Raw genomic sequence first — 23,039 nt, forward strand, 5'->3', positions numbered from 1 at the left:
TCTGTCTCGTGTTTCCGTGCTATTTGCTTTCGGTTTCTTGGGCTGAGCTGTTCTGTGGTTGTTCTCCAAACGCATTGTGATTTAAAAGCCAGTGTTCCTGTCCCAGCTACCATCCAGGAGGGCAGTAGGGGTCCCACAGCTGGGATGCTGGGGCAGAAAGTGACCGCCCAGGCTCAAGGGCACTAGGGAGGTGACATAGACAGATGGTGGGGGGTGTGGGGGAGAGCAGCCCCATTTGCCTGGCCTCGCCATCCAGCCCCCTTTTCCCCAGAGGTGGTGCCTTAGCCCCACAGTGCAGCCATGTTGGAAGGGGGCTTAAGCAGGCATGTCCCTGTCTTTCTGCCTCAGCATGAGACCACCTCCCACTCTCCCAAACGACCCAGAAAACAGGCATTTGAAGCGCAGCTAAATGGGCAACAACCAGCATTTCAAGTTCTTGTTCACTAGAGCGGCAGTCCAAATGTGGGAAGTGGCTACCTTACCTTGGATCATCCTCCCGAAATGATGCATGCTTGGCACATAGGCAGTGCTCAAGATGGCAGCTGGTGTGATGACTTTGGCATCCTGGCTGGGCACAAATACAAAACTGTCTGTCAGAAAACGTAGCATGACCGACTTTGGAAGAAATACGCAGGCAGTTAGCCCGCCCTACAGTGCTATGCCTCCGCCTCCCAGGTGACGTTGGCTGCTCCTTCCACCCCCTCACCGGCTCTGGGCCCAGTCACAGGCATCTTGTCCAGCAACACAGCATGGTCACTTTCTGAGTACCTAAGCATCAGAACTGTGGAATTCTGGAGAAAACCCAGGGGAACTTTGGGCATAGCCTCTCCCCCCTCTCTCTCTGCCTCCCCAGCTCTCCCACTGCCTGTCTCTCTCTCTCTCTGTCTCTCCCTCTCTCTGTCTCTGTCTCTCTCTGTCTCTGCCCCCCCTCCCGCCCCCACCAAAGTATCTCTCTCACTCCTGCAAACCTTCGGAGATTTGGAGATGCACGCTCCCATCTTCTTCCTCCCTCCCTGAAGAAAGTCAAGCCCTTGAGAATACTACTCCAACCCCAAATAAAAAAATCCATTTAGATTTCTAGCCCCTGGACCCTCGGCTGACTACCCACCGTAGGTGGGAGTTGAGAGAAGAGGCCAGCTCGTTGGGGCCACCATTTTTACCCTCTTGTCCCTCACCTTCCTTCCCTAATCTCCCACTTACTGGGAAGTCCGGGGCCAAGTTGGCAAGAGGACTTTAGATGCAGTAAGAGGAGATTGCTTTCTCCTGTCTCCTTTTTAACCCAGGGTGAGAGCTGCCAGGCCGAGCTGCAGAGGAGCTCCAAAAAGTAGAGGAGAGGTTCTCCCAACCCCTCCACCAAAGCTGGGTCCCAGTGAATTAGAGCTGAGAAGTGGCTCAAGGTCTTGGGCTCTGGCCCACCTGGATTCAAACGCTGCCACTGCCCCTCTCTGGCCATGTGACCTTGGGCTAGTCACCTGATCCCTTGGGGTCCCATTTCCTCATCTGCACAACAAGGGTCATCCCTGCTCTAACTCACAGGGGAGTTGGGAGGATTCCATTGAACGAATTACTGCTCAAGTGCCCTGTGTTAGTGCCCGGCATAGAAGAGATCATCTAGTGGGATTGTAGAGTGGGGAAGGAAAGAGTTCGAGCAGACACTTCCCTTCTTTGGGGACCTCATCTGGCCCATTATGTACTTCGCAGAGCCACCGTTGGAAAAAGATGGCTATGGCAAACCTGCTTTGAAAAGAGCTGTAGGGCAGAAGTGAACTCACGTGCTCAGATCTCGTTTTTCGCTGGTGCTTTTTCTGAACCCATCCCGTGGTTTCATCTTCTCCAGGTTCCGACCCAATTCCTGGGAGATCAGTGGCCGCCCTAGAGCCACATCTTTCATCTTTCCTCCTGTCACTCTGCCAGGGAATTTGGTGGCCACGGAGTACGAACAGGCAAAAAAAAAAACAAACAAAAAACGACAGGCCCCGCTTGGGCGCTGAGCTACCTTGCAGAGAAGCCCCAGTCCACCAGAAGAGGGGACCACCTGGCGTGTTCCACCCTGAAAGCTACAAGCATTTACACTGTTGCTAGGGCAGGCTGCCAGGAGTCCGTACCTCCAGCTGGACTCCTTTAATTCCCCGTCACCAGCTTCTGCTGCCCCTGGGAGGTTCAGGGGGCGGGATATTCAGACGGGGCCCTTCTCTTGAAACGGATCTCTCTGAGATGCAAAGGGCCGATGTCCAAACCGAGCCCACTTTTTAATACATCTGCCAGTCCCAGTCCCAGAACTCCCCTGGGGAAGATGCAGCTCCAGTTTTTAACAAGGTGGGAAGGTGATCAGATTACATTCTCCCTGGCTGTTAATCTTCTTGTTTGTCTCTTTAACGTTGTAAGGCTTTCCGGTCTCGCTTTGGTGGCTAAAGGTGGCGCCTTTACCACTTGACATTTGACATAGCGTCATCAACCCATGGTGCGTAGGACCCAGTTAAATGGTGCACCGCCCGCCTGATGGTGTGAGGGCTTTCGGGGAGAACTTGGAGTGAGCTGGAGGCATGGGGAAGAGCGGTCCACCTTCCAGGGACTCAGGATACCTTTAGGGTTTGGGAGGAGGTCAGATGGGGCTGGGATACTTCAATGACAGGTCTCGAATCTTGAGCTCAGGAATGGGACTCGATGCCCAATGCCAGTGGTGGGTCTAGATTGCCCCGATTTCTGGGTGCTCCCCAGAACTCTCTCTGTTTTCCGTCCCCAGGCCTTTGCAGATCAAACCATGGTGTGGGATTTTTATGGGACAGATGGTTTTTTAAAATTAAACCTCTGGCACCCAAGCCATGTCAAATTGGTGGGTCTGACTTCTAGGTGTTTTCCTTACTTCCACCCCCAGCCCCAAAAAGGATTAGATACAAATACTGGGCCTGGAATCCCCCTCAACCTCCTGTATCTCCAGAAAGATTTGCACTGGGGTGTGTTGGTGAGCCCCCCAGTTCCTGCTGATCACGCCTGGTCGTGCCTCCCCTGCCCTGCCCCCAAGGCCCCTGACATGACCCTGACAGGACCCAGCCCTTCTCCTCATCCCACCCTCATCCCAAGGGGAGAGGGGGCTCCAGGATGGGGCGGCAGGGAGGGGGCGTTCTGCAGGAACACTGAGCTCTAGAACCTCTCGCCTGCTGCCTGCCTCACACCCTTTGCATTGCTGTTTCCTCTGTTCTGGGGGAGGGGGGGAGTGGGGAATATTAGATTACACCTTGTCATTTGGAAAGCCCCACGTCTCTGGCCGCCACAGCGGGGGGGGGGGGGGGCGGGCAAGGAAGTCATTTGATTGGCAAGATGTCATCCCATTTTCTGCTAGAACCAAAAAAAAAAAGTGGGGCAAGAGAGAGGGTACCAAAAAAGGCAAATAAAATCGGTATCGATAGTGCAGCAAAACGTCCCAACTAAAAATGCTAACAACTTGTCAAGGCCGCTGGTCAGCAGGTGGGCCGAGCTCCAGCCAGGTCCCTCCAGGCCATGCACGCTATCTCGATGGCAGAGGGAGCTGGTGGTGGGAGGGAGGAGGCAGGATGGTAGAAAGGGGGCAAGAACAGGAAGATGCCCAAGGCAGGCCATGGGGCAGTACCCCCCCTCCCTGGGCCACAGGCTGGGGTTCGACGGAGGGGCTGAGAACCGGGCCTTGGAATCAGGCTCGGAACCCCTCCCGTCCCTGGACAGGTGTAATCTAAGCTTCAGTGAGCCCGTGGGGGCTGCAGAACTTCTTGGCATCTCTCCCCCCCCTCCCCTCCCCACCCGCATCCTCATTTTGGAGTCTAGAGGAGCACCCAGCAGCTCCTCTTACCCCAAAATGCCAGGCAGAGCTCCCCCCTCCCTCCCTTGGAGCTGTGGCTTGCCGAATAGTTGAGATGTCTGACACTGTCCAGTTCCCTACCTAGTGCTTCAATCAGATCACCTCACTTTTGAGTTTCCCCTCACCCCTCCCCACCCTTTCTCCCCCGAACCCCTCCCCCTTTTGGTTTTTGAGTTTCTGCCTCTTCCTGCCTGGGGGAGGGGTCGTCTCCCGGTTGCTTTGACGGTTTTTGAGTTGTTTTTCCATGTGAATCGGGGTTTGAAGCGACCCACCCACCCCAACCTGCCACACCCCACCGCCCACCCTCCTGACCCCCTCACCCATGCGGGTCCTCCCCGCTGGGACCCCCGGCTACTCGGTGACGAGAAGAGCTGGAAACGAGAGCCAGCTGGAGCGTGCTGAGGACCAAGGCTGGTGTGGTCCCCTTATAACCTGCCTGGACCCTCCATTCAGGTCGGTAATTGGGGGCGGGGGTCCCGCGGGGCCACTCCGTCCTGTGGGCTCTGCGCCCACCTTACTTTCTAACCCGCACCTCGAGCTTGCAGCCAGGGGTGGAAAGATGTCGTGGGTGGGTGTCATCACCAAACTGGGCAGAACACAGCGTCAGCCACCCACCCTTGCTGGCTGGGAGGTTGCCCGGAGGCCTAATGAGACCCCGCAGGGGGTTCTGAGCCACCTAGTGCTGATGGGCATGATCCTCCCCAAACTTGTGGCAAACCAGCCCTCTTCCTACAGCACACCCTTAGAAGCAGATGAAGTGAATGAGAAAGCAGGTAGGCAAAGTTTCTCAGCTGTCAGCATTTAGAGCATATTGGCAGATCCATTTAACTGATGGCTGCTGGCCATGTTCAGGATTGTGAGCACTAAAATTACTGTTGTTGATAAATGCCCGTCCACATTTAACTGACTTACAATTAACAATCCTATACTGCAGGTTTTTTACATATTCAAGATAAATGCTTGTCCCTGCTTCTGAAAAAAGTTGGAGTTATCTTCCAGATCTCCCCAAGGAGAGATACTTTAAGTTCAGATGTGAATGGGGTCTCTGGGGCAAGATGTTGAGCCTTATTACACAGGGATAAATTTGGCTCATATTTAACCTTTAAATCCTAAATCTAGCACTTATTCCCTTCGATATTCCAATAATCCTTTTCTGTATGGGCATCTTACTAATGGCTTCTGGACATTTGTTATAATGACTGCTGGATAGTATTCAACTGGTGGTCACTGGTTATTATTCAGTTGATAGGTATATATATAGGTGATGGGGTACTTTGGCCCCCTTTGTCGTCCCCAGAAGGTAAATACTCATGAGTTTGAAAGAGCCGGGTGCCAAGAAGAGACACTTGGCTGTAATTCTTGCTACTTGCCGTGGTGAGAGAAGACTCGCTTTACCCGAGAGGCAGGGACCAGGCAGTCCTGGCTTTGAGCTCTGGCCCCACCACTTCCTTGGTGTCTTCCAGCTAGCCCTATCACTTCTCTGAGCCTCCACTGCCTCATCCACAAAATGGGCAGTACAGATATTTGCCGCACCAAGTTGGAAGGGATAAAGAGATGTGGGGATTCTACTGAAATTCTGTTTCTTTTTTAACTAATTCATCCCAAAGTCCCTTAAGGTAGAGAATCTAGCTGATCTTCCCCCACCCCCCACCCCTGGGAGGCCAGAAGGAAACTTCACTGGCCCCATGCCCAGGCTGGGTACCCTCTGTGTGCTGGGTACTGCCTCAGTCAACCTAAGGGCCTTCTGAGCATGTCCCCAGTTACCCCCATTTCACAGATGAAGAAATCGAGGCACCCGAGGGACCTCCCCAAGGCCCACGGGTCTTACTCCGCTACATCAGCTCTCCTGCCTCTGCCTAGAGAGGTTCTCTGTGAGACTCCGAGCTCATGAGGAATTGCCTTGCTGTGTGCTCAGTGTGTCTGAGACAAGGGCTCTTCATCCAGCCCTCAGCCAGGGGCAGGATGTCCCCGAGAAGCGGGGCTGGGCTGGTTTGCCCCGAAGGTGGTTCTTCTGTGAGGATCTCACCTCCGTGGTCACTTCGAACCCGCAGCCGGGGTTCTCGAGTGCTGGGTGGGGAGGCCAGACCCTGTGTTCTGCCGCGGGCGGCGGGGGCATCTCCCTGGGGAAGTCACAGTCCTCCTCCCTTTCAGACCCCGATTTTCAGCCCCACACATTCCATGTCTTTTTATTTTGTTTTGTTTTGTTTTTGTTTTTTTCCTTTTTGCTTTTGGGTGTTTTGTTTCGGAGGAGATTTTTGTTTGGTTGTGGTTTTTTTTTTTTTTTTTTTGGATTTTTCCTTTTCTTTTTTTTTCCGCTTTGTTTTTTCATTTGTTCCTCCTGGTTTGGTTTTGGACGTCGATGCCGTTTTCTGTCCTTGATTAATTAGCTCCCCCACGCTCATCCCCCATCGTGTTCTGTTTCCATGACAACGCAGCGTCGGGCATCCCACTCGTGCCTCGCTGTGGATGCCGGCGGCTGGCCTGGACCGCGTCCGCTGGCTGGCCAGGCCCCATTCTCCCCCGACTCCCCCCACCCTCCACCCAGCCCTGCCAGAAAGCCACCCCCCATCCCAGTGCCCTGCCCCGCCCCTCACCCCCAGTCTGTCTGCATGGCCCCTCTGTCTCCCCCCGCCCGCACCCCCACTCCTCCCCTCCAGTGATACCTTCCACTTCCTCCATCCCGTCTCCAACGTGACACTGGACTTTTCGTGGGGCTTCCTTTTCCGAAGGGCTGCCGCTTCTTTGCCCTGTCCCCCCACCCCCATGGAGCCGCCCCCCTCCTCTTTGCCTCTAGCCATCTGGATTCAGGGAGCAAGGGCTGGGATTTCCAGCTTAGAAGCCAGGCTGGAAGAGCGGGGTTCCCGGGCTTGCTTCCCTTTTTCCCCTGGAGCCCCCTCCTCTGTAAGGCAAGCCAGACCCCGACAGCCACCCCGCCACCACCAATAGTGTGTGGAATCAAAGGCAGGTCGGGGTGCCAAAAGTCATTTTGTGGCCCTCTTGAGCCTTGTTGAATCTCCAGTCTGTCATCTCTGTAGTTTGAGACGAGACTCCCTGACCCGTCCAAAGCTGGGGACCCACGAGGCCCCAAGGTTTTAGCCAGGGACACCCTCTTTCTGGCTCGAAGGATCTACTAGGTCATCCCAGGTCCCGCCCGCTGCAGTTAAACATCTCCTGTGGGGCAGCCACGCCTTTTGGAAGTTCAGGTGCCATTAGCGTCCGCCCCTCCCCCCCCACCCCCGAAACCTGTCCAGCTTCCGAAAATGGAGCCCCCGAAATGCATCCTGCTGCCTTCACGGTCTGCGAGATTGGGACAGAAGGCTGCACCCGCTTCCCCGCTGAGAAACGCACAGAACATGTCCCTGTTTTCTCAACGTTCAAGCTCATTCCCTTGTTTTATTATTATTATTATTAATTAATATCCTATTTATGATTCTGCCAGGGCTGTGATGTGACAATGTGACGTGTCACATTGGGTCACATCCGCTAGAATTAATATGCAGCATTGAAGTGGGCCCCCTCCTCCCTCCTTCTCTGTCTCTGCTCCCCTCTCTCTGGGCCTGTCTTCCTGTTTTCTCTCTCCCGTAGCTCCTCTCTCTCTTCTGTGGCACCCACGAGCGTGCACTGAAGGCCCCTGAAACCCAGGCCTCTTCCCTTGCATTACCTCTCTCTCTCTGTCCCTCCTTCTGCCTCTCTCTTTCTCTCTCTCTCTCTCTCTTTCTCTCAACCAACCTATCTTGCATGCTGTTTGTGACTCTGAGAGCTGCATCTATCAATGGAAACTTGTCAGATCCGACAGAAGCTTTTAGAAGGGTTTCTCAACCCAAAAACCACAAAAATTTCATTAGAGTTTCTCATCTTTTCCTTGAGGGCCCCCTGGGAAGTGGGCAGGGCCCCTGAGTCACCGGAGGGGACGAGGGTCGGGGGCCGAGGTCCCGGTCCCCTCTGCCTCCTGGGGCCGGCGGATTCCGTGACCTCCCCGCTCCCCGTCCCGACTTCCCCAGAGCCGCCCCCCCCCCCCACATACAGCTGCAGCCAGAATCTTCCGAAGCTCCCCACTTGGGAGAGCGGGCGGAGGGGCTGCTCCGTGAAGCCACGTCTGTCAGCGAAGATGAGAAACAGCTGATAAATTTTTGTGTTTGTGACTGTGCTGTGACCAGCCACTCTGGTCTCTTAAAACCCTGTTGCTACGAAATAATGCTTCCTGTCTCTTTTTATTATATATCGATATATCTCTCTCTATATTGTTTGTGAAGTACCTTCCTTTGAAGTTTTGGTTTCTTTGTGTTGGAATTTGATTTTTTAATTTGGTTTTTTTGTTTTCTTTTCATTTGGAAGAAAAAAAATTTTCAGCTGGGGGGAAGAAAACAGCCCTGTTTATATTTAAATTGTTTTCCACTTTTTTTTTCCTTTTTTTCTTTCTTTCCTTCCTTCCTTTCTTTCTTTCTTCCTGCTTTTCTTTCTTTTTTCCCTCTGCCTCCCGTCTCCCCGCCCCCCACCCCGCACCCCTCCCCCCACCCGCCGCCGCCCACCCCCAGTCCGCCGCGTGGCTCCGCGATTCTCCATCTTGCCCATGAGCCACGAGATCATGCCAGGTGGCAACGTGAACATCACCTGCGTGGCTGTGGGCTCGCCCATGCCCTACGTCAAGTGGATGCAGGGGGCCGAAGACCTGACGCCTGAAGACGACATGCCCGTGGGTCGGAACGTGCTGGAGCTCACAGACGTCAAAGACTCTGCCAACTACACTTGCGTGGCCATGTCCAGCCTGGGCGTCATCGAGGCTGTGGCCCAGATCACAGTGAAATGTAAGCGGGGCCCGTGGGGCCCAGGAAGGCAGGCCATCTCTTGACACCCCTCTCCCGGGGACACAGGTTGGGGGTACAGGTGGAAAAGCTCCGAGTTTCCATTCTGGCTTTGGTCATTCGTGGCTGCCAAGGGGACAGTTCTTTCGTGAACAGATATTATTGGTTACACGTTATTCTGGGCCCGGCCCTTTGGAGCGAGGCGTGGTCTCGTTCTGCCAAGCTTAGAGTCCAGCATGAGAAACACCCGCATAGCCAGGCAGCTGTGATACAGCCTGATTGGGATTGTGACGGGGATCCCGTGGCACTGTTCAGACCCCCAGAGTAAAGGTCACACCTCCGAGGAAAGTGAGGTCAGAGAAAGATTAAAAGTTGAACAGGAATGAGCCAGAGAAGATGGAGAACACTTCTAAGGGAAGGAAATGGACTGTGCAGACTTAAGAGAGATGGGGCCGGGATAGAAGACTATAGATTGTCCTGACATCTCAAGTTCGTGGTGAGATTCAGAGGAAGGTGCCCCCAAATATTTTTCTAGCTTTAGAACAGGGGCGTGCAAACTATAACCTGCAGGCTGGATCTGGCCCTCCTCTAGTTTTTTTAAATAAAGTTTTATTGGCACACAGCCACACCCATTCACCCAGGTCTTGTGTGTGGCAGCTTTTGGGCTGCAGGGGCAGAGCTGAGTAGTCTCAACGAAGACTCTCTGGCCTACAAAGCTGAAAATAGTTACTGTGGGGCCCTTTGCAAGCAGTTTGCCAAGCCCTGCCCTCAGGCCATAAAAAGTGTCATCTCCAGCTGGTTGGTTGGTCATTTTGCCGAGGAATCGAACTTCTCCTGGGGCCTCTGTGGCGTAAGAATTTGGGACAAGTGGGAGAGAAAGTCACGATTATCCAGGTGCTAGGGACACAGCTGTGAACAAGACTCTGGTCCCTGCTAAGCACTGGGCAAGGGCGCCTCTAGCTAGGGTGGAGTGTGGGAGGCTTTAAGGAATGAGAAGGAGCTGGCCATGTGGCCCTCTGGGGATGGAGCATTTCAGGTACAGGGAACAGCAGGTGTGACGTGGGAACACACAGCGTGGCTGAGCAGAGTGAACCACAGAGAGGGGGACAGACCTCTCAGATTCTCAAGGGTAAATATTTTTCTTAAAGAGCAGTTTTTTTTTTTTTTTTTTAAAGTCACCCATTTTCAGGGCGCCTGGGTGGCTCAGTTGGTTAAGCGACTGCCTTCGGCTCAGGTCATGATCCTGGAGTCCCGGGATGGAGTCCCGCATCGGGCTCCCTGCTCGGCAGGGAGTCTGCTTCTCCCTCTGACCCTCCCCCCTCTCATGCTCTCTCTCTATCTCATTCTCTCTCTCAAATTAAAAAAATAAATAAATAAATAAAGTCACCCATTTTCAGCTTTACGGGCCATCTATTCTCTGCGACATCCCCCCAGCTCTGCCAGAAGCAGCCATCTGCAATACGCAGGCACGGCTGTGTTCCAATAAAACTTTATTTACAAAAACAGGTGCTGGGGGCGCCTGGGTGGCTCAGTCGTTAAGCGTCTGCCTTCGGCTCAGGTCATGATCCCAGGGTCCTGGGATCGAGTCCCACATCGGGCTCCCTGCTCGGCAGGAGGCCTGCTTCTCCCTCTCCCACTCCCCCTGCTTGTGTTCCTGCTCTCGCTATCTCTCTCTCTGTCAAATAAATAAATAAAATCTTAAAAAAAAAAAAAACGTGCTGGTCCTCAGGCCATAGTTTGCCGCACCCAGCTATGGATGATGGGACGGGGGTCATTAGGCCTGTGGTCACTGCCGAGGAAGTCAAGGCTCAGCGAGGGCAGTGGCCATGTGGCTGAAAGTCACAGAGCCTTTGGGGTCTGCAGCCAGCGTGCCTGACATGTGACCCTGCCTCCCACCCGCAGCTCTCCCCAAAGCCCCGGGGACTCCCGTGGTGACAGAGAACACAGCCACCAGCATCACCATCACATGGGACTCCGGCAACCCAGACCCCGTGTCCTACTATGTCATCGAATATAAATCCAAGAGCCAGGACGGGCCCTACCAGATCAAAGAGGACATCACCACGACGCGTTACAGCATTGGTGGCCTGAGCCCCAACTCGGAGTATGAGATCTGGGTGTCCGCTGTCAACTCCATCGGCCAGGGGCCTCCCAGTGAGTCAGTGGTCACCCGCACGGGCGAACAGGCCCCAGCTAGCGCACCCCGGAACGTGCAGGCCCGCATGCTGAGCGCCACCACCATGATCATCCAGTGGGAGGAGCCCGTGGAGCCCAACGGCCTGATCCGGGGCTACCGGATCTACTACACCATGGAGCCCGAGCACCCCGTGGGCAACTGGCAGAAGCACAACGTGGATGACAGCCTGCTGACCACCGTGGGCAGCCTGCTGGAGGATGAGACGTATACTGTGCGCGTGCTGGCCTTCACCTCCGTGGGCGACGGGCCCCTCTCGGACCCCATCCAGGTCAAGACACAGCAGGGAGGTGAGCTGCCAGTGGGAGGTGCGGCTTCTGTGGGGGCAGCAGGATTCGGGGTCGTGGAAACAGGAGGAGGCGGCGGGGCCGGCGCGGGGGGGCAGTCATGTATCTCGTAGCATGCAGCTAGCTGGTCTTGCCCAGAAGCCACAAAATGGTTTGTTCATCCTGCATGGTGCTTTACAAGATTTTCGTGCTAGCATTTCAAACGCAGGAGGTTGTCCCAGAAAACCCACATTTTGTCTTCACTTGGGAAATTTGATTTGGCAAGCCCACGGGGCTATGACTGGACATCCAGACAGATCCTGGCGGCTGTGTCTGAGTTTGAGAACCCCTGCTCTCCGTTCTCATCGGAGATTGATGCCAACTCCTTTGAAATTATAAAGGAAAAGCGCATCTGCCCAAAGGCAGCCGGCTGGCCTCCTGCTGGCTCAGGCTGAGGGGCAGGGTGGGGGTGGGGCATTTAGGTGTGTGGGGCCCCAGCTCTCTGGGTTTCCCGTCCTTTCCCGTCGGCCTCAGGCTTCAGAACCTCAAAGCCAAGAAGACTCAGCAGCTGCCCCAATGAAAGGACAGAAGGGTCAGAACTGTGGTGCTAGAGAGCACTCACAGGATGGGGAACCCATGTTTTGAAATGTCATCCCCACAGTCCCTCTGTCCTTCAGTTTGGAGGAAGCAGAGAGGGTGGGGGGATTGAGGTGGGCCCCTTGGCAACAAGGGGTGGCAAGGGGCCCCCAGGGAAAAGAAGAGAAATGAGAACAGTGGAGAACATTCCAGGAGCATCGGGGAACAGGCAGCCTTACCTCCAGGGCAGTGCTGAGCTTCATGGGGCTCTTTTTTGGGAGAATGGGGACACCTGGTGGGTTGGGCACCCCATGTGGAGTGGGCCCCTCCCCGGCCACCCCCATTTCTCCTCCTCTCCCCTCCCCCCCAGTGCCTGGCCAGCCCATGAACTTCAGGGCCGAGGCCAAGTCCGAGACGAGCATCGGGCTCTCGTGGAGCCCCCCGCGGCAAGAGAGCATCATCAAGTACGAGCTCCTGTTCCGGGAGGGCGACCACGGCAGAGAGGTACCGGGGGGCACCGTACCGGGGGGGGGGGGGGGGGGGGGCGCTGCCACGGGGCGGGGGGCAGCGGGAGGGGGCGGGGCGGCGCGCCCTCAGGTCTCACTGACTTGGTGCCCGGATGTCTCTCTTCCCCCTGCTCTTGGCCGCTGGTGGATTGCGCATCTCTCCGTCTCTCCCGTGTCTCTGTCTCTGTGGCTCCATTTGTCTCTTCTGCCCTGTTTGTGTCTCTTTCACAATCTCTGTGTCTCTGCCTCTCTGTCTCTGCCTCTCTGTCTCCACCTACCCCCCCGCCCCGCCCCCAGGTGGGGAGGACCTTCGACCCGGCCACGGCATTTGTGGTGGAGGACCTCAAGCCCAACACGGAGTACGCCTTCCGCCTGGCGGCCCGCTCTCCGCAGGGCCTGGGCGCTTTCACCCCAGTGGTGCGGCAACGCACACTGCAGTCCAGTAGGTGTCTCGCGGAGCCTGCTCTTCCCTGCGGGGGGGCCCCAGCGCACCCTGACCCTGGCCGCGCCGCCGCAGCGGGGGGGGTGGGGGGGGCGCCTGGCCTCGGACGTGCCCACCCGCGCTGCGCTGGGGGTTCCCGCAGGCCCTGCTTCCCCCGGCTCCCTGGGCCTGGAGCCCTGGGGGCGCCGAGGTTCGCCCCCTAGGTCGGGGACAGGTGTCCACTGCACCTTCTCTCTCCTCCCCCCCCCCCCCCCCCCCCCCCTCCCCCTGTCCCTGGGGCTCATGGAACACCCCCGCTGTGCCTGATCCTAGGCGTGGGGGGCGGGGGGGGGGGCGCGGCTCTGTGAGGCTGTCCCAGATCACACCCCATCATTCCCAGAGCGCACAGTGCACAGAGACCAACCACCTCCCCGGATGGCCCTGCCCCCCCAGACAAGGTCCCTCATTGCCAGGGGCAGGAGCAGAAGGGGAGGGGGGTGCAGGCCCCAGGATAGGCTCTTGAATCCCTGGAGCTCTTTGCCGGGCCTGCCCTGCCTCCCTGTCACAGGCAAGTCACCTTTTGGCCAGAACACTGCACCCGGCAGCTGGCTCTGGGCCACGCTGTGGCCCCTACCGCCGCCCTCCTTGCCTGCTCTGAGCTCAGGGCCTAGGCAGGCCCCTGATCCCGCTGTCTCCCTGCCTCCCCTCCTCCCCCTGCCCCTCTTCTGTGCTCAGCCTGGCCCGGCATGGCCTCCACCGCCGTGCCCCCACCGCCGTGGCCCCCTTCCCCTCCCTTCCCCCTTCTCAGTCAAAGTGCACCGCCCCAGGCCTTGTTCCGGAAGCAGCCTCGGTGTTCAGACCTTCAAGTCCCCCCCCCCCCCCCGGTGTGTGCACACAGGGGGTCACCGGTCAGTGGCGAGTGATGGCAGCTTGGGCCTGGGTGTCTGAGCCGCTGGGATCAGGGGCCTCGGAGACGCAGCACCCCTGCCATCCCCAGCCCCCTTCCCTCCTCCCTACTCCCTCGCACCGAGCCGAGCGCTCTGCAGCTCCCAGGCATCTGGGCGTGTTTGTGCGTGAGGCGATCAGTGAGGGTGTCCTGTGGCTTGGCGGCCACGTGAGAGAGACCGGCACAGGTGCCGCGAAGGTGAGTACGCGCTGGTCTCAAGCAGGTTCACAAAAACAGCCCACCCTGCGTGCTCCCCAGCCTGTGCTCCAGGAGCTCTGGGCTGCAGAGTCCAGAGCCCAAATTGAGCGCTCCCCCCGCAAACTTTCTACTCCACGGTCAAGAGCCACGCCTGCCCAGAAATGGGGAATCTGGAACTACCTGCCCGCCACGCCTGTCCGTGGGTCCGTCACACCCTCCTCCCACCCCTCCAAGTGTCACGCAGGTTGGGCCGGATTGTGAAGGAGGCGGCCTCCGTGGTCGTCAAGAAAGCGGCTTTGGCCCAGCCACTTGAAACCTCCGGGGCGGCCCAGGACAGGGAGTGGGGGAGAAGGGACTCCCCGCTTCTCGCGCCAAGACGGGTGGGGCCCGAGAGAACTGGCAGCAAGACTCAGGGCCAGGCATATCCCCCTGGGGACTGCAGGCTTCTTAGGCTGAACTCAAGGGTAGGTGGAGGCCAGACCACTCAGCCGTGGGTCTCCCCACACCGTCTCACCTTCCCGCCTCGTCGGCACCAGTCTGGAACTGCGGCGTGCCCACACTGGGGGCCAGAGCAGGGCTTGGGCCCGCTTGCGTCCGGAGACCCACCCAGAGCTCGGTCTGGCCTTATAGCTCAGCACTCGGCCACTCCCTCCCTCGTAAGAAAGTCTTATAAGTTAGCAGTTGAAGAGTGGAAGGTAGGTAACCAGACTGGGAGTTTTCTGGAAGGCGTCTTTCTTTCTTTTATTATGGTTTTTCTCATCATCATCACCATCACTGTTGTTTCTTATTTTATTATGGTTTTGATTTTATTTTTCCTCGCCCTTTCTCAGCGAATCCATTCCTTCCAGCACATTCTTTGGTTGGTTTTTCCCCTCCTGCCTGATTCCCCCAGGCACTTTTGGTTGGGGTGGCTGGTCAAGAAATGGGGGGAGAGGGCCCCAAGGGTCTGGTATCAGGGGAGGGGGACGCCGGCATTTCACTTTAAGTGGGGCCGGAGGGTCGTTCTATTTGAAGTAAGCCATTGGAGAGGCCTCTGAGGTATCTGGTAGTCTGATGTCTTTCAGGATAGGGGCCTCTCTTTCTTCTCTGGGTGGCCCCGGCATGGGGTATGCACGAAACAAGTCCTGTCTTAACACATGCTCAGTGAACAAATGGGGCTACCATGATGGTAAGGGTTCTCTGTGCCCTGACATGAAGCAAAGCCAGTGGTCTCTCTGGGCCTCCCTGCAGGCAAGGAAAATTCTGGAGCCATGGGCCGTTGAAGTCATGTGGCTCCAGCCATCCTCAACTGGCCTGAGGTTGAGGTCTGAGTCCTCATTCTCAACTCAAGATAGCCCCTGGACAACAGCTGAGCCTGGGTTCAAATCTTGGCTCTTGCCACATGCCCTTGGCAAGGCAATTTTGCTGTTTCCAGCCTCAGTTTCTTCATCTGTAAAGTGGGAGGTGATATGCGAAAAGCACCCAGGGTAGGTGGGGTCTGGCACCCAGTAGGTACATAACCGATGATCATAGAAAACCAGGCAGCTGGGCTTTCAAACTGATTTCCCCAAGTGTAATGTGGAATGAGGCTGGAGGGGTGATAGTTCTGGCCATGTATGTGTCTTGAGAATTAAATGATGTATCATCGGGGACACATTTTGAGTGTAAAGGGCTTGGGGAATGGGGTGTGCCGAAGATGTGATGCATAGACTGTGAGGTTTATTACCAGGAATGGCCTTAATACAGCCTCGTAGTAGGTACTGAGCAGATGGGGACTTAATGTTATTCCCATAAAGCCCTTAACACACACAGTAGGTGCTTAATATGTGCAAACTACCGCTGTTATTTAACAAAGCCCTTAGCACGCTGCCTGGCACACAACAGGTGGGTCCTAAATGCTCTTTTAAATCTAAGCACGGATTGGCATGGTGCGAGGCACATAATGGGCACCCAATGAATGGAAGCCATTAGTCATTTATAACAAGCTTTCCTTGGTGCCCCATGCACAGTAGGTGCCCCAAACACGGGGGCTATGAGTATTGTTCCGTGAAGCCCTTGACAGAATGGCTGGCAAACAGTAAGTGCTCAGTAAGTGGCACTTTCTTGAAGGAGGTTGGCCTGGCTCTAGGCACATAGTAGGTGCTCAGATAAGAGCTGTTGTCCGTCTGACAGGGCCTAGTATGGTTTCGAGTATACAGGTTTTGCTCAAAATGTGACCTTGTTATCTTCAAAGCCTTTGCCACTGGGTGTGCAAACAGTAGGTGCTCAAGAAGTGAAACCTGTTACCATTTATATAGAAGGCCCTTGGCACACAGTAGGTGCTTAAGAAGCGAGGGCTATTAATGTTCTACAAGGCCCTTAGCACAATGCCTAACACGTAGTAGGTGTTTAATAGGTAGGGACGGTTGCTGTTTATTCAGTAAGGCCCCTAGCACAGGGCCTGGCACGTAGTAGGTCCTCATTGTGTGGGGACTGTTACTGTTATCTGATAAAGTGCCTGGCATGGAGTAGGTTCCATGTAAATGGCAACTGCTGTTTTTATCTTTGGAGGGCTAGTGATGCCCAGCCCATAGTAGGCGCTCAATAAATAAGAGTTGGCCACCATCCATGATGGCCTTAGTGTGGTGCCAGAGGAACTATATGATCTGTAAAAACCTTGGCACACAGTAGGTGCTCATCAGGGCTGTACCATCTGCAAAGTCCTGAGCCTGGGACCAGCCCAGGAGGTGCCCGGCTAACGGGCACTTCTATTATTACCCTGCGAAGCCCTTGGCATGCAAATTGGCAAACAGTAGGTGCTCAAGACACGGACATTATTTTGTCTTCCAAGTGAGGCTGAGAGGGTGGTCCTAAGTTGAAGTAAGCCACGGGGTGCCCTCCGGGGCCCCTCATAGAACAGTTGTTCAGTACATAGATGCTTTTACCATTAACCTGTGAAGCTCTCACACTGTGTCTACCACACAGTAGGTGTCTGATAAATGGGGCTTTTATTGCAATTACCTGGCGTGGTGCCTGACACACAGTAGGTGCCTAATGGAGCTTTTGCTCTTCCTCTGGCACAGGGCCTGGCATACAGTAGGTGTTCAATAAATAGGTCCAATTACTGGTCTTCAATGACGCCCTTGGCGTGGTGCCTGGCACATAGTAGGGGTTCGATAAAGAGATGCTTTTACTGTTACTCTGTGATGCCCCTGGCACCGTGCCTAGTGCATGACAGGTGCCTCATGAACGGGGATGTTACCGCTATTCCGCAGGGCCTCCTCCGTGCCCCGGGGTGCAGCCCCGGGCGCTGAGCGCAGTGTTCTTGGCCAGCCCTCCCGGCCCCCACCCCCACCCGTCCATCTCACCTTTGGTTGACACCCACTTCTTTTGGGTTCGACTTTCTCTTTGGTTTGGTTCTGTTTTGTTTGTTATCATCTTCTGTTTTATTTTCTCTTTCCCATCTTTTGTTTCCCCGCCCCCTCCCCTGCCCATCCCGCCTCCCCTCCCTGCCCCCACGTTCTCCCCCCTCCAATAGAACCGTCAGCCCCCCCTCAAGACGTTAAATGTGTCAGCACGCGCTCCACGGCCATTTTGGTAAGTTGGCGCCCACCGCCGCCGGAAACGCACAACGGGGCCCTGGTGAGCTATAGCGTCCGCTACCGACCGCTGGGCTCGGAGGATCCGCAACCCAAGGAGGTGAACGGCATCCCCCCGACCACCACTCAGATCCTGCTGGAGGCGCTGGACAAGTGGACCGAGTACCGCATCACGACTGTCGCTCACACAGAGGTGGGACCAGGGCCCGAGAGCTCGCCCGTGGTCATCCGCACCGACGAGGACGGTAAGCACCGGCCCCAGCCGGGGACCCCGCAGGCCCCAGCCCGCCCCGCGCCTCGGCACCTTCTGGCTCTGCAAAACGGGGCTGGCTGGTGGTCAAAAGGTAGAAGCCACAATCTGGAGGGCGAGACATGAAGCAAGCAGCCTCCCCACGGAATCCTGGGCTCCTTGATCCTGGAATGCTCCATCCTAGACCTTCCGGGCAGTATTTTCCCCCGAGCCTTGTGCCTGGGAAGTTAAGCTGGCAGCCTGTATATGTTTTGGTCCGATGGTGGAAAGAATGGAAACAGTGTGGGAAACGGCCAGCAGCACTTGCAACAAACGTAGGGTCCTTGACCCCAGAAACCTAGCTTTTAGACTCTGGGGATAAGCCGGGATCTGCAGCGTCCTCGGTCCGAGCCATCCTATCTGGCAAGTAGGTGGGCTGCAGCGCGCTGGTGAGGTTTAACAACCAGCTTCTGGGGCACGGAGCCCGATTTGTAGCACTGGCCAGTTTCTGCAGTGTCAGCCTCCCCGCTGTTGGCTGACTTTCCAGCTAGAAAGTTTTGAGCTGCAAAGTGAGGTGAGGCTCTGGTCTGGAGTCAGTTGGTAGAAGCTGGGGCATGGGGAGAAATGAAGGCAAGCAGCTTCTCCAACAAAACTGCAGTTCCTTGGCCTTGGGAACCCGGCTTGCCTTCCGAGCCATGGCCTAAAAGGTCCGGTCGGCAGCCCCACATTGGGTCAGAAGAGTGGGGAAGAGATGGAGCAGTTGTTCATGCCAGAGTGTGGGGTGTGGCTGGGTAGGAAGAGCTGTGATCCGTGGGGCTGGCCGCATACTGGGATGCATGGGAACATGCAGCTGGACTGGGTTCAGACCAGGGCTTTGCTTCTTACTAACCATGCGATCGAGGGCCCAGCTCTCGGGCCTGTTTCCCCATCCATAAGATGGGAATAAGAGCCCCTGCCCAGAAGGGATGCTGTTAGGATGGAGGCAGGTGGGTAATGACCGTGGAACGGGGCGTGCAGGGCCCACTCGTGTCATGTGGCCCTGGGCAGGTGGCTTAGGCTCTGGGGGGCCTCAGTGGACCGTCTGTAAGTGGGGCACACCATTGGGCCCCCTCCCCCCCCCAGGGCTTGTGGGAGCCATGAAGGAGGCATGCCCTCCCGGCTGGTGGTGAGCGCTCAGACCACCACGTTAACCGGCAGCCACTTGGCACTTGGCACCCTGGCATCGGGCAGCGGTGCTGCCCGGGGGCAGGGCCAGGCGCCCCAGTAACGGCCCTGCCCGCCCCTCCCCTGCCCCCGCCAGTGCCCAGCGCGCCGCCGCGGAAGGTGGAGGCGGAGGCGCTCAACGCCACGGCCATCCGCGTGCTGTGGCGCTCACCCGCGCCCGGCCGGCAACACGGCCAGATCCGCGGCTACCAGGTCCACTACGTACGCATGGAGGGCGCCGAGGCCCGCGGGCCACCGCGCATCAAGGACATCATGCTGGCCGATGCCCAGGTGGGCGGGGTTCCGGGGCGGGGCCTGGGTGGGCGGGGCTCCAGGTGGGCGGGGCGGCACCCAGACCCTGCGCTCCTGCCTTCTCCCTGCTTCTCTCTCTCTCTGGCCACCTGCTCACCTACTCCTCTCTCCCCTGCCACCTCCTCCCACGCTCAGTGGGAGACGGACGACACAGCCGAATATGTAAGTAGCACCCCTGCCCGGCCATTGCAGTGTTCTCCCACGGGCCGTGCAGTGATGTGACACCCCACCCTCCCCACCCTGCACGTCTCTCGTAAGAGGATCTTCTCCCCTGGGCCGCAGATGCCTCCTGGTTACTTGGAGCTTGTAGCCTCAGTTTTCAATCAGGCAAATGGGCGTAGGAGCCCTGCTGGGGTCCTGGACCCAGAGGGTATACATTAGCCCTCTTACCTGGATGGGCTCACACGGTGCCCCTCCTGCCCAGCCCCCGGCCTTGCTCTGGTCACGGTTTTCACCGCCACACCTTCGCTCAAGCTTTTTCTGCAGCCCCAACCCATCCCTGCACCCCACAACCTCCCCTGTTGGACCCAGGCCTGGCAGATCAAACTGGGCCACTTTCCAACCCAGCCAGACCCTTTTAACACCTGTCTCAGTCTTCTCTGACCTCGAAGTGTCTCTCCCTGGCCAAAGCAGCCACTTCATCATGGCCCTTGAGTGGTGAGAGGGTCAGTGGGCCCTGGGGTGGGTGGGGAAGGAGGCCTGCAGGACTGTTTCCATCAGCCCCACCCCCCCACCCCAGCTTTCTCCGGAGGCCCCGAAGCAGTCGGCTGGCTGTGTGCACTTGGGCAAATTGCTGCCTCTCCCTGGGCTGTCTTCCTGCCCTAACACAGAGGGGCGGCTCTTCTGAGAGCCCCAAGTCTGATGTTAAACTGACACCAGCCCCACTCACTCACTCACACAGGCTTTGCCTTTTCCCTACCCCCGGCTGGAGGCGTAAGTTCCCACGAAGGGCTCCAGCTCAGCCCCTCCCACCCACCAAGACCCTGGGAGGGACTGAACGTGAGGCTCAGGGGCAGGAGACCCTCTCTTCGTGCATCCCTGTCCCCCTCCTCATGCTCCTGACCTGGGCCCCCCCCCCAGCCCCCAGGCATGCTGGACCGTGTTTGTGGGTGTGCATGCGTGGGGACCTGGGCACACATGCGACTGTGAGGGTGGATGCCGAAATGTGTGCAAGGTTGGGTGGCTCGGACATTTGTGGGACAAGCCTTAATTTCCTGAGCGGTGACCAGGACAGACCTGAGCCCGCCCTCCTGGGGGTTACAGTCTAGTGTGGGAGAGGACAGCTAATTGGAACAAGACACAGATACACTTGGCCCTTGGACAGCATGGGTTTGAACTGCGGAGGCCCACTTACCTGCCCATTTACTTTTGAGAAAACACAGTACGGTGTTGTAAATGTACTTTCTCTTCCTCCTGACCTCCTCTTTCTTTTCTTTAGCTGCTTTAACCATAAGAATACGGTATCTAACACGTATAACATGCGAACGATGTATTTGTCAATTATGTTATTGGTAAGATTTCTGGTCAACAGGAGGCTAACAGTAGTTGAGTTTTTGGGGAAGTCAGAAGTTCTATGTAGATTTTCAACTGCACAGGGGTCGGCGCCCCTGGCCCCCACGTTGTCCAAGGTCAACTGTACGTGTCTAGTGATGGCTGAGGCTGGGGCGGCGTCTAGACGGTGGTGTAAAGGTTTACTGATGAGCTCTCTGGGTTGGGGGGTGGGCAGTCCTGATCTGTAGCTTCCCCCTCTTTCTGGGATGTAAATACTCCCACCGTGTCAATTTCGAGTAGCTCATCACCCTGTAGCTTTCTGCCTTAGACAGGAGACAGAATCACCTCCAGAGCATCGATTACAGGGAAATGTAGTAAGACAATTAGGAGAGGGTGGGTTTTGAGTATTTATTATCTTTGTTCTCACTTATCAGTACGTTTATATAATTTACTTTCTGATAATGGCTGTGTTTAATACTGGCTTGCAAAATTCCTGAGAATTTAACTGTTGGCTCTCTGGCCTGGTAGAGGGAATCTCCAGCACACCAGAGGGTGTAGTGGAGGCAGAGGGCACAGCCCATGCAAAGGCCCTGGGGTGGGAGTGTGCCTGGCATATTGGAGCAGTGAGGAGGCCCCGTGGCTGGAGCAGAGTGAGCGAGGGGCAGAGCGGGAGGAGGTGGGGGCAGGTAGTGAACCCCTTGGGCTTCTACCCCAGGGAGGTGGGAGCCCTGGAGGGCTGTGGGCAGAGCAGGGCGGGACCTGACTGGGGTGCTCATGGCGCCCTCTGGTGGCCTCTGTGGGGAGGACGGACTGGGGGCAAGGGTGTTTGCCAGGGGATGGGAGGTGGAGGGGACAGCGCTGGTCCAGGTGGAAGGTGATGGGGTATCAGGCTTCATGGGCCCGTCTTCGCATGACGTGCGGTGTGTTGGGGTCTGTGCATGAGCTCGGATACGCGCCTCTGCCTGCAGACCAGGCCCCACCTCCACCTTGCTTGACCCCGGCCCTGGGAGGGGGGGTGGGCAGGGCCGGTCTCAACCCCAGTTGCATCGCTTACCCCCATCCCTGCCTGCAGGAGATGGTCATCACAAACCTGCAGCCTGAGACCGCCTACTCCATCACGGTAGCCGCCTACACCATGAAAGGTGATGGTGCTCGCAGCAAACCCAAGGTGGTCGTGACCAAGGGAGCAGGTAGGGTCCTCCCCCCGCCCCCATCTCACCCCCCTCCCCACCATGGCCCTTTGCCCCCAGAGCATGCCACGAGGTTTTTGAGCTCATGCAGGGAGAGAGCACTGGGCAGCGGGACCAGTGAGATCAGAGGCGTGGGGGCCACTCAGGAGGCCAGCCAGTCCCACAACTTCCTCCTCACTGGCTTCCCTGCCTGCTTAGCTCCAGCTGGATGGAAACCATGACTAGGCCTCCGTCCCGTCCCGTCCCGGCTTCGCCCGGGCTGTTCCTTCTGCCTGGATACCTTTCCTCACCCTGCCCCCTGCCCACAGTCTCAGTCCAGTGCTCCCTCCTGGGCAGCCCCAGTGCCCCCCTTCCCGTATCACAGCTCTGATCAACCTGGGTGGGTTGTTTGGAGGTGGTGTGCCCATCGCCCCCACTGCACCATGAAGCCTCTTCTCCGAGCAGCCCTGCCTCAGTTTCCCTTTCTGGCCCCGCCAGGCCCCTACCATCAGTCCCAAGGGACTGTTTTTTACCTCAGCCAACATTGAGGAGGGGCTGAGGCAGCCATGAAAACGTAAGGGGAGAGTGTTGTGGACAGATGGCACAGCCCAGGCAAGGGTGTTTCAGGGATGACAGGTCCTGAGCCCTCCACCTCACATCCCGCACCCACCCCTTCCCCAGGGACCCTCCCTCAGCCCCAGAGCCGACATTCCATGCCAGCTGGACACAGCCCCTCCCCATGCTGCCGCCGGTCCGTGTCCATGCTGTTCTCTCCGTCTGCCTAGTCTCTGTATCCTTCGGTGTCCAGCACCCATGTACTTCCTTCAAGAAGCCTCCCCTGATCTTTCCCTCTTCTCTCAGGGACACTGCACTACAGCCGTGCTTGCCAGGCAGACCCACTGCATATGCTATGACTGCTCAGAGCACGGTTCCTGAAAGGTCCTGATAAGTCCTGCAAGAGGAGAAGACTGGTTTTGTTTGTACAGCTTCTCTCCTGCCGGACTTACTGGGACCTTGGCACATTGATTACTACCCAGACCATGAGAACCTTGGGGAAGGGCAGGGTTTTGAAACATTCCTGTATCCCATGGGTATTAATCATGTGCCAGCAGGAGGCAAGGGGCAAATCAGTGAGACAACAGATGAGTGACTTAGGAATAAGAAGAAGAGGTAAACGTATGAGGACCTGCTTTGGCATCCGAAAACATTTTCCTTTATTGGGTTCTCTGAGTCCCCAGCCTCCTCACTCTTCCTTCCACTCACCCAGCACAGTGCCACCTCGGGGCCTTTGCACAGGCTATTCCTTGCCTGGAACACCATTTCCACCAGGTCTTCCT

The 23,039-nt window shown here is 56.8% G+C and overlaps 1 protein-coding gene across 10 annotated transcripts in view; it reads left to right on the top strand.

Moving 5' to 3' along the window:
- Window positions 1-23,039, top strand: part of PTPRS (protein tyrosine phosphatase receptor type S) — a 98,618-nt gene that overhangs the window by 58,620 nt on the left and 16,959 nt on the right. For 6 of the 10 annotated variants that reach the window (XM_034998293.1, XM_034998292.1, XM_034998296.1 and 3 more), the window contains 7 exons: window positions 8,368-8,637; window positions 10,537-11,118; window positions 12,041-12,174; window positions 12,474-12,618; window positions 17,238-17,543; window positions 18,828-19,021; window positions 21,606-21,723. In XM_034998293.1, the coding sequence (XP_034854184.1) occupies window positions 8,368-8,637; window positions 10,537-11,118; window positions 12,041-12,174; window positions 12,474-12,618; window positions 17,238-17,543; window positions 18,828-19,021; window positions 21,606-21,723 (1,749 nt within the window). The remainder of the gene's footprint in view (window positions 1-8,367; window positions 8,638-10,536; window positions 11,119-12,040; window positions 12,175-12,473; window positions 12,619-17,237; window positions 17,544-18,827; window positions 19,022-21,605; window positions 21,724-23,039) is intronic. The other 4 variants (XM_034998298.1, XM_034998300.1, XM_034998299.1 and 1 more) reach the window with 1 other exon arrangement.

This window comes from Mirounga leonina, unplaced genomic scaffold (genome assembly GCF_011800145.1).
Source record: "Mirounga leonina isolate KUSES-001 unplaced genomic scaffold, KU_Mleo_1.0 Mir_94, whole genome shotgun sequence".
Lineage (NCBI taxonomy): Eukaryota > Metazoa > Chordata > Mammalia > Carnivora > Phocidae > Mirounga > Mirounga leonina.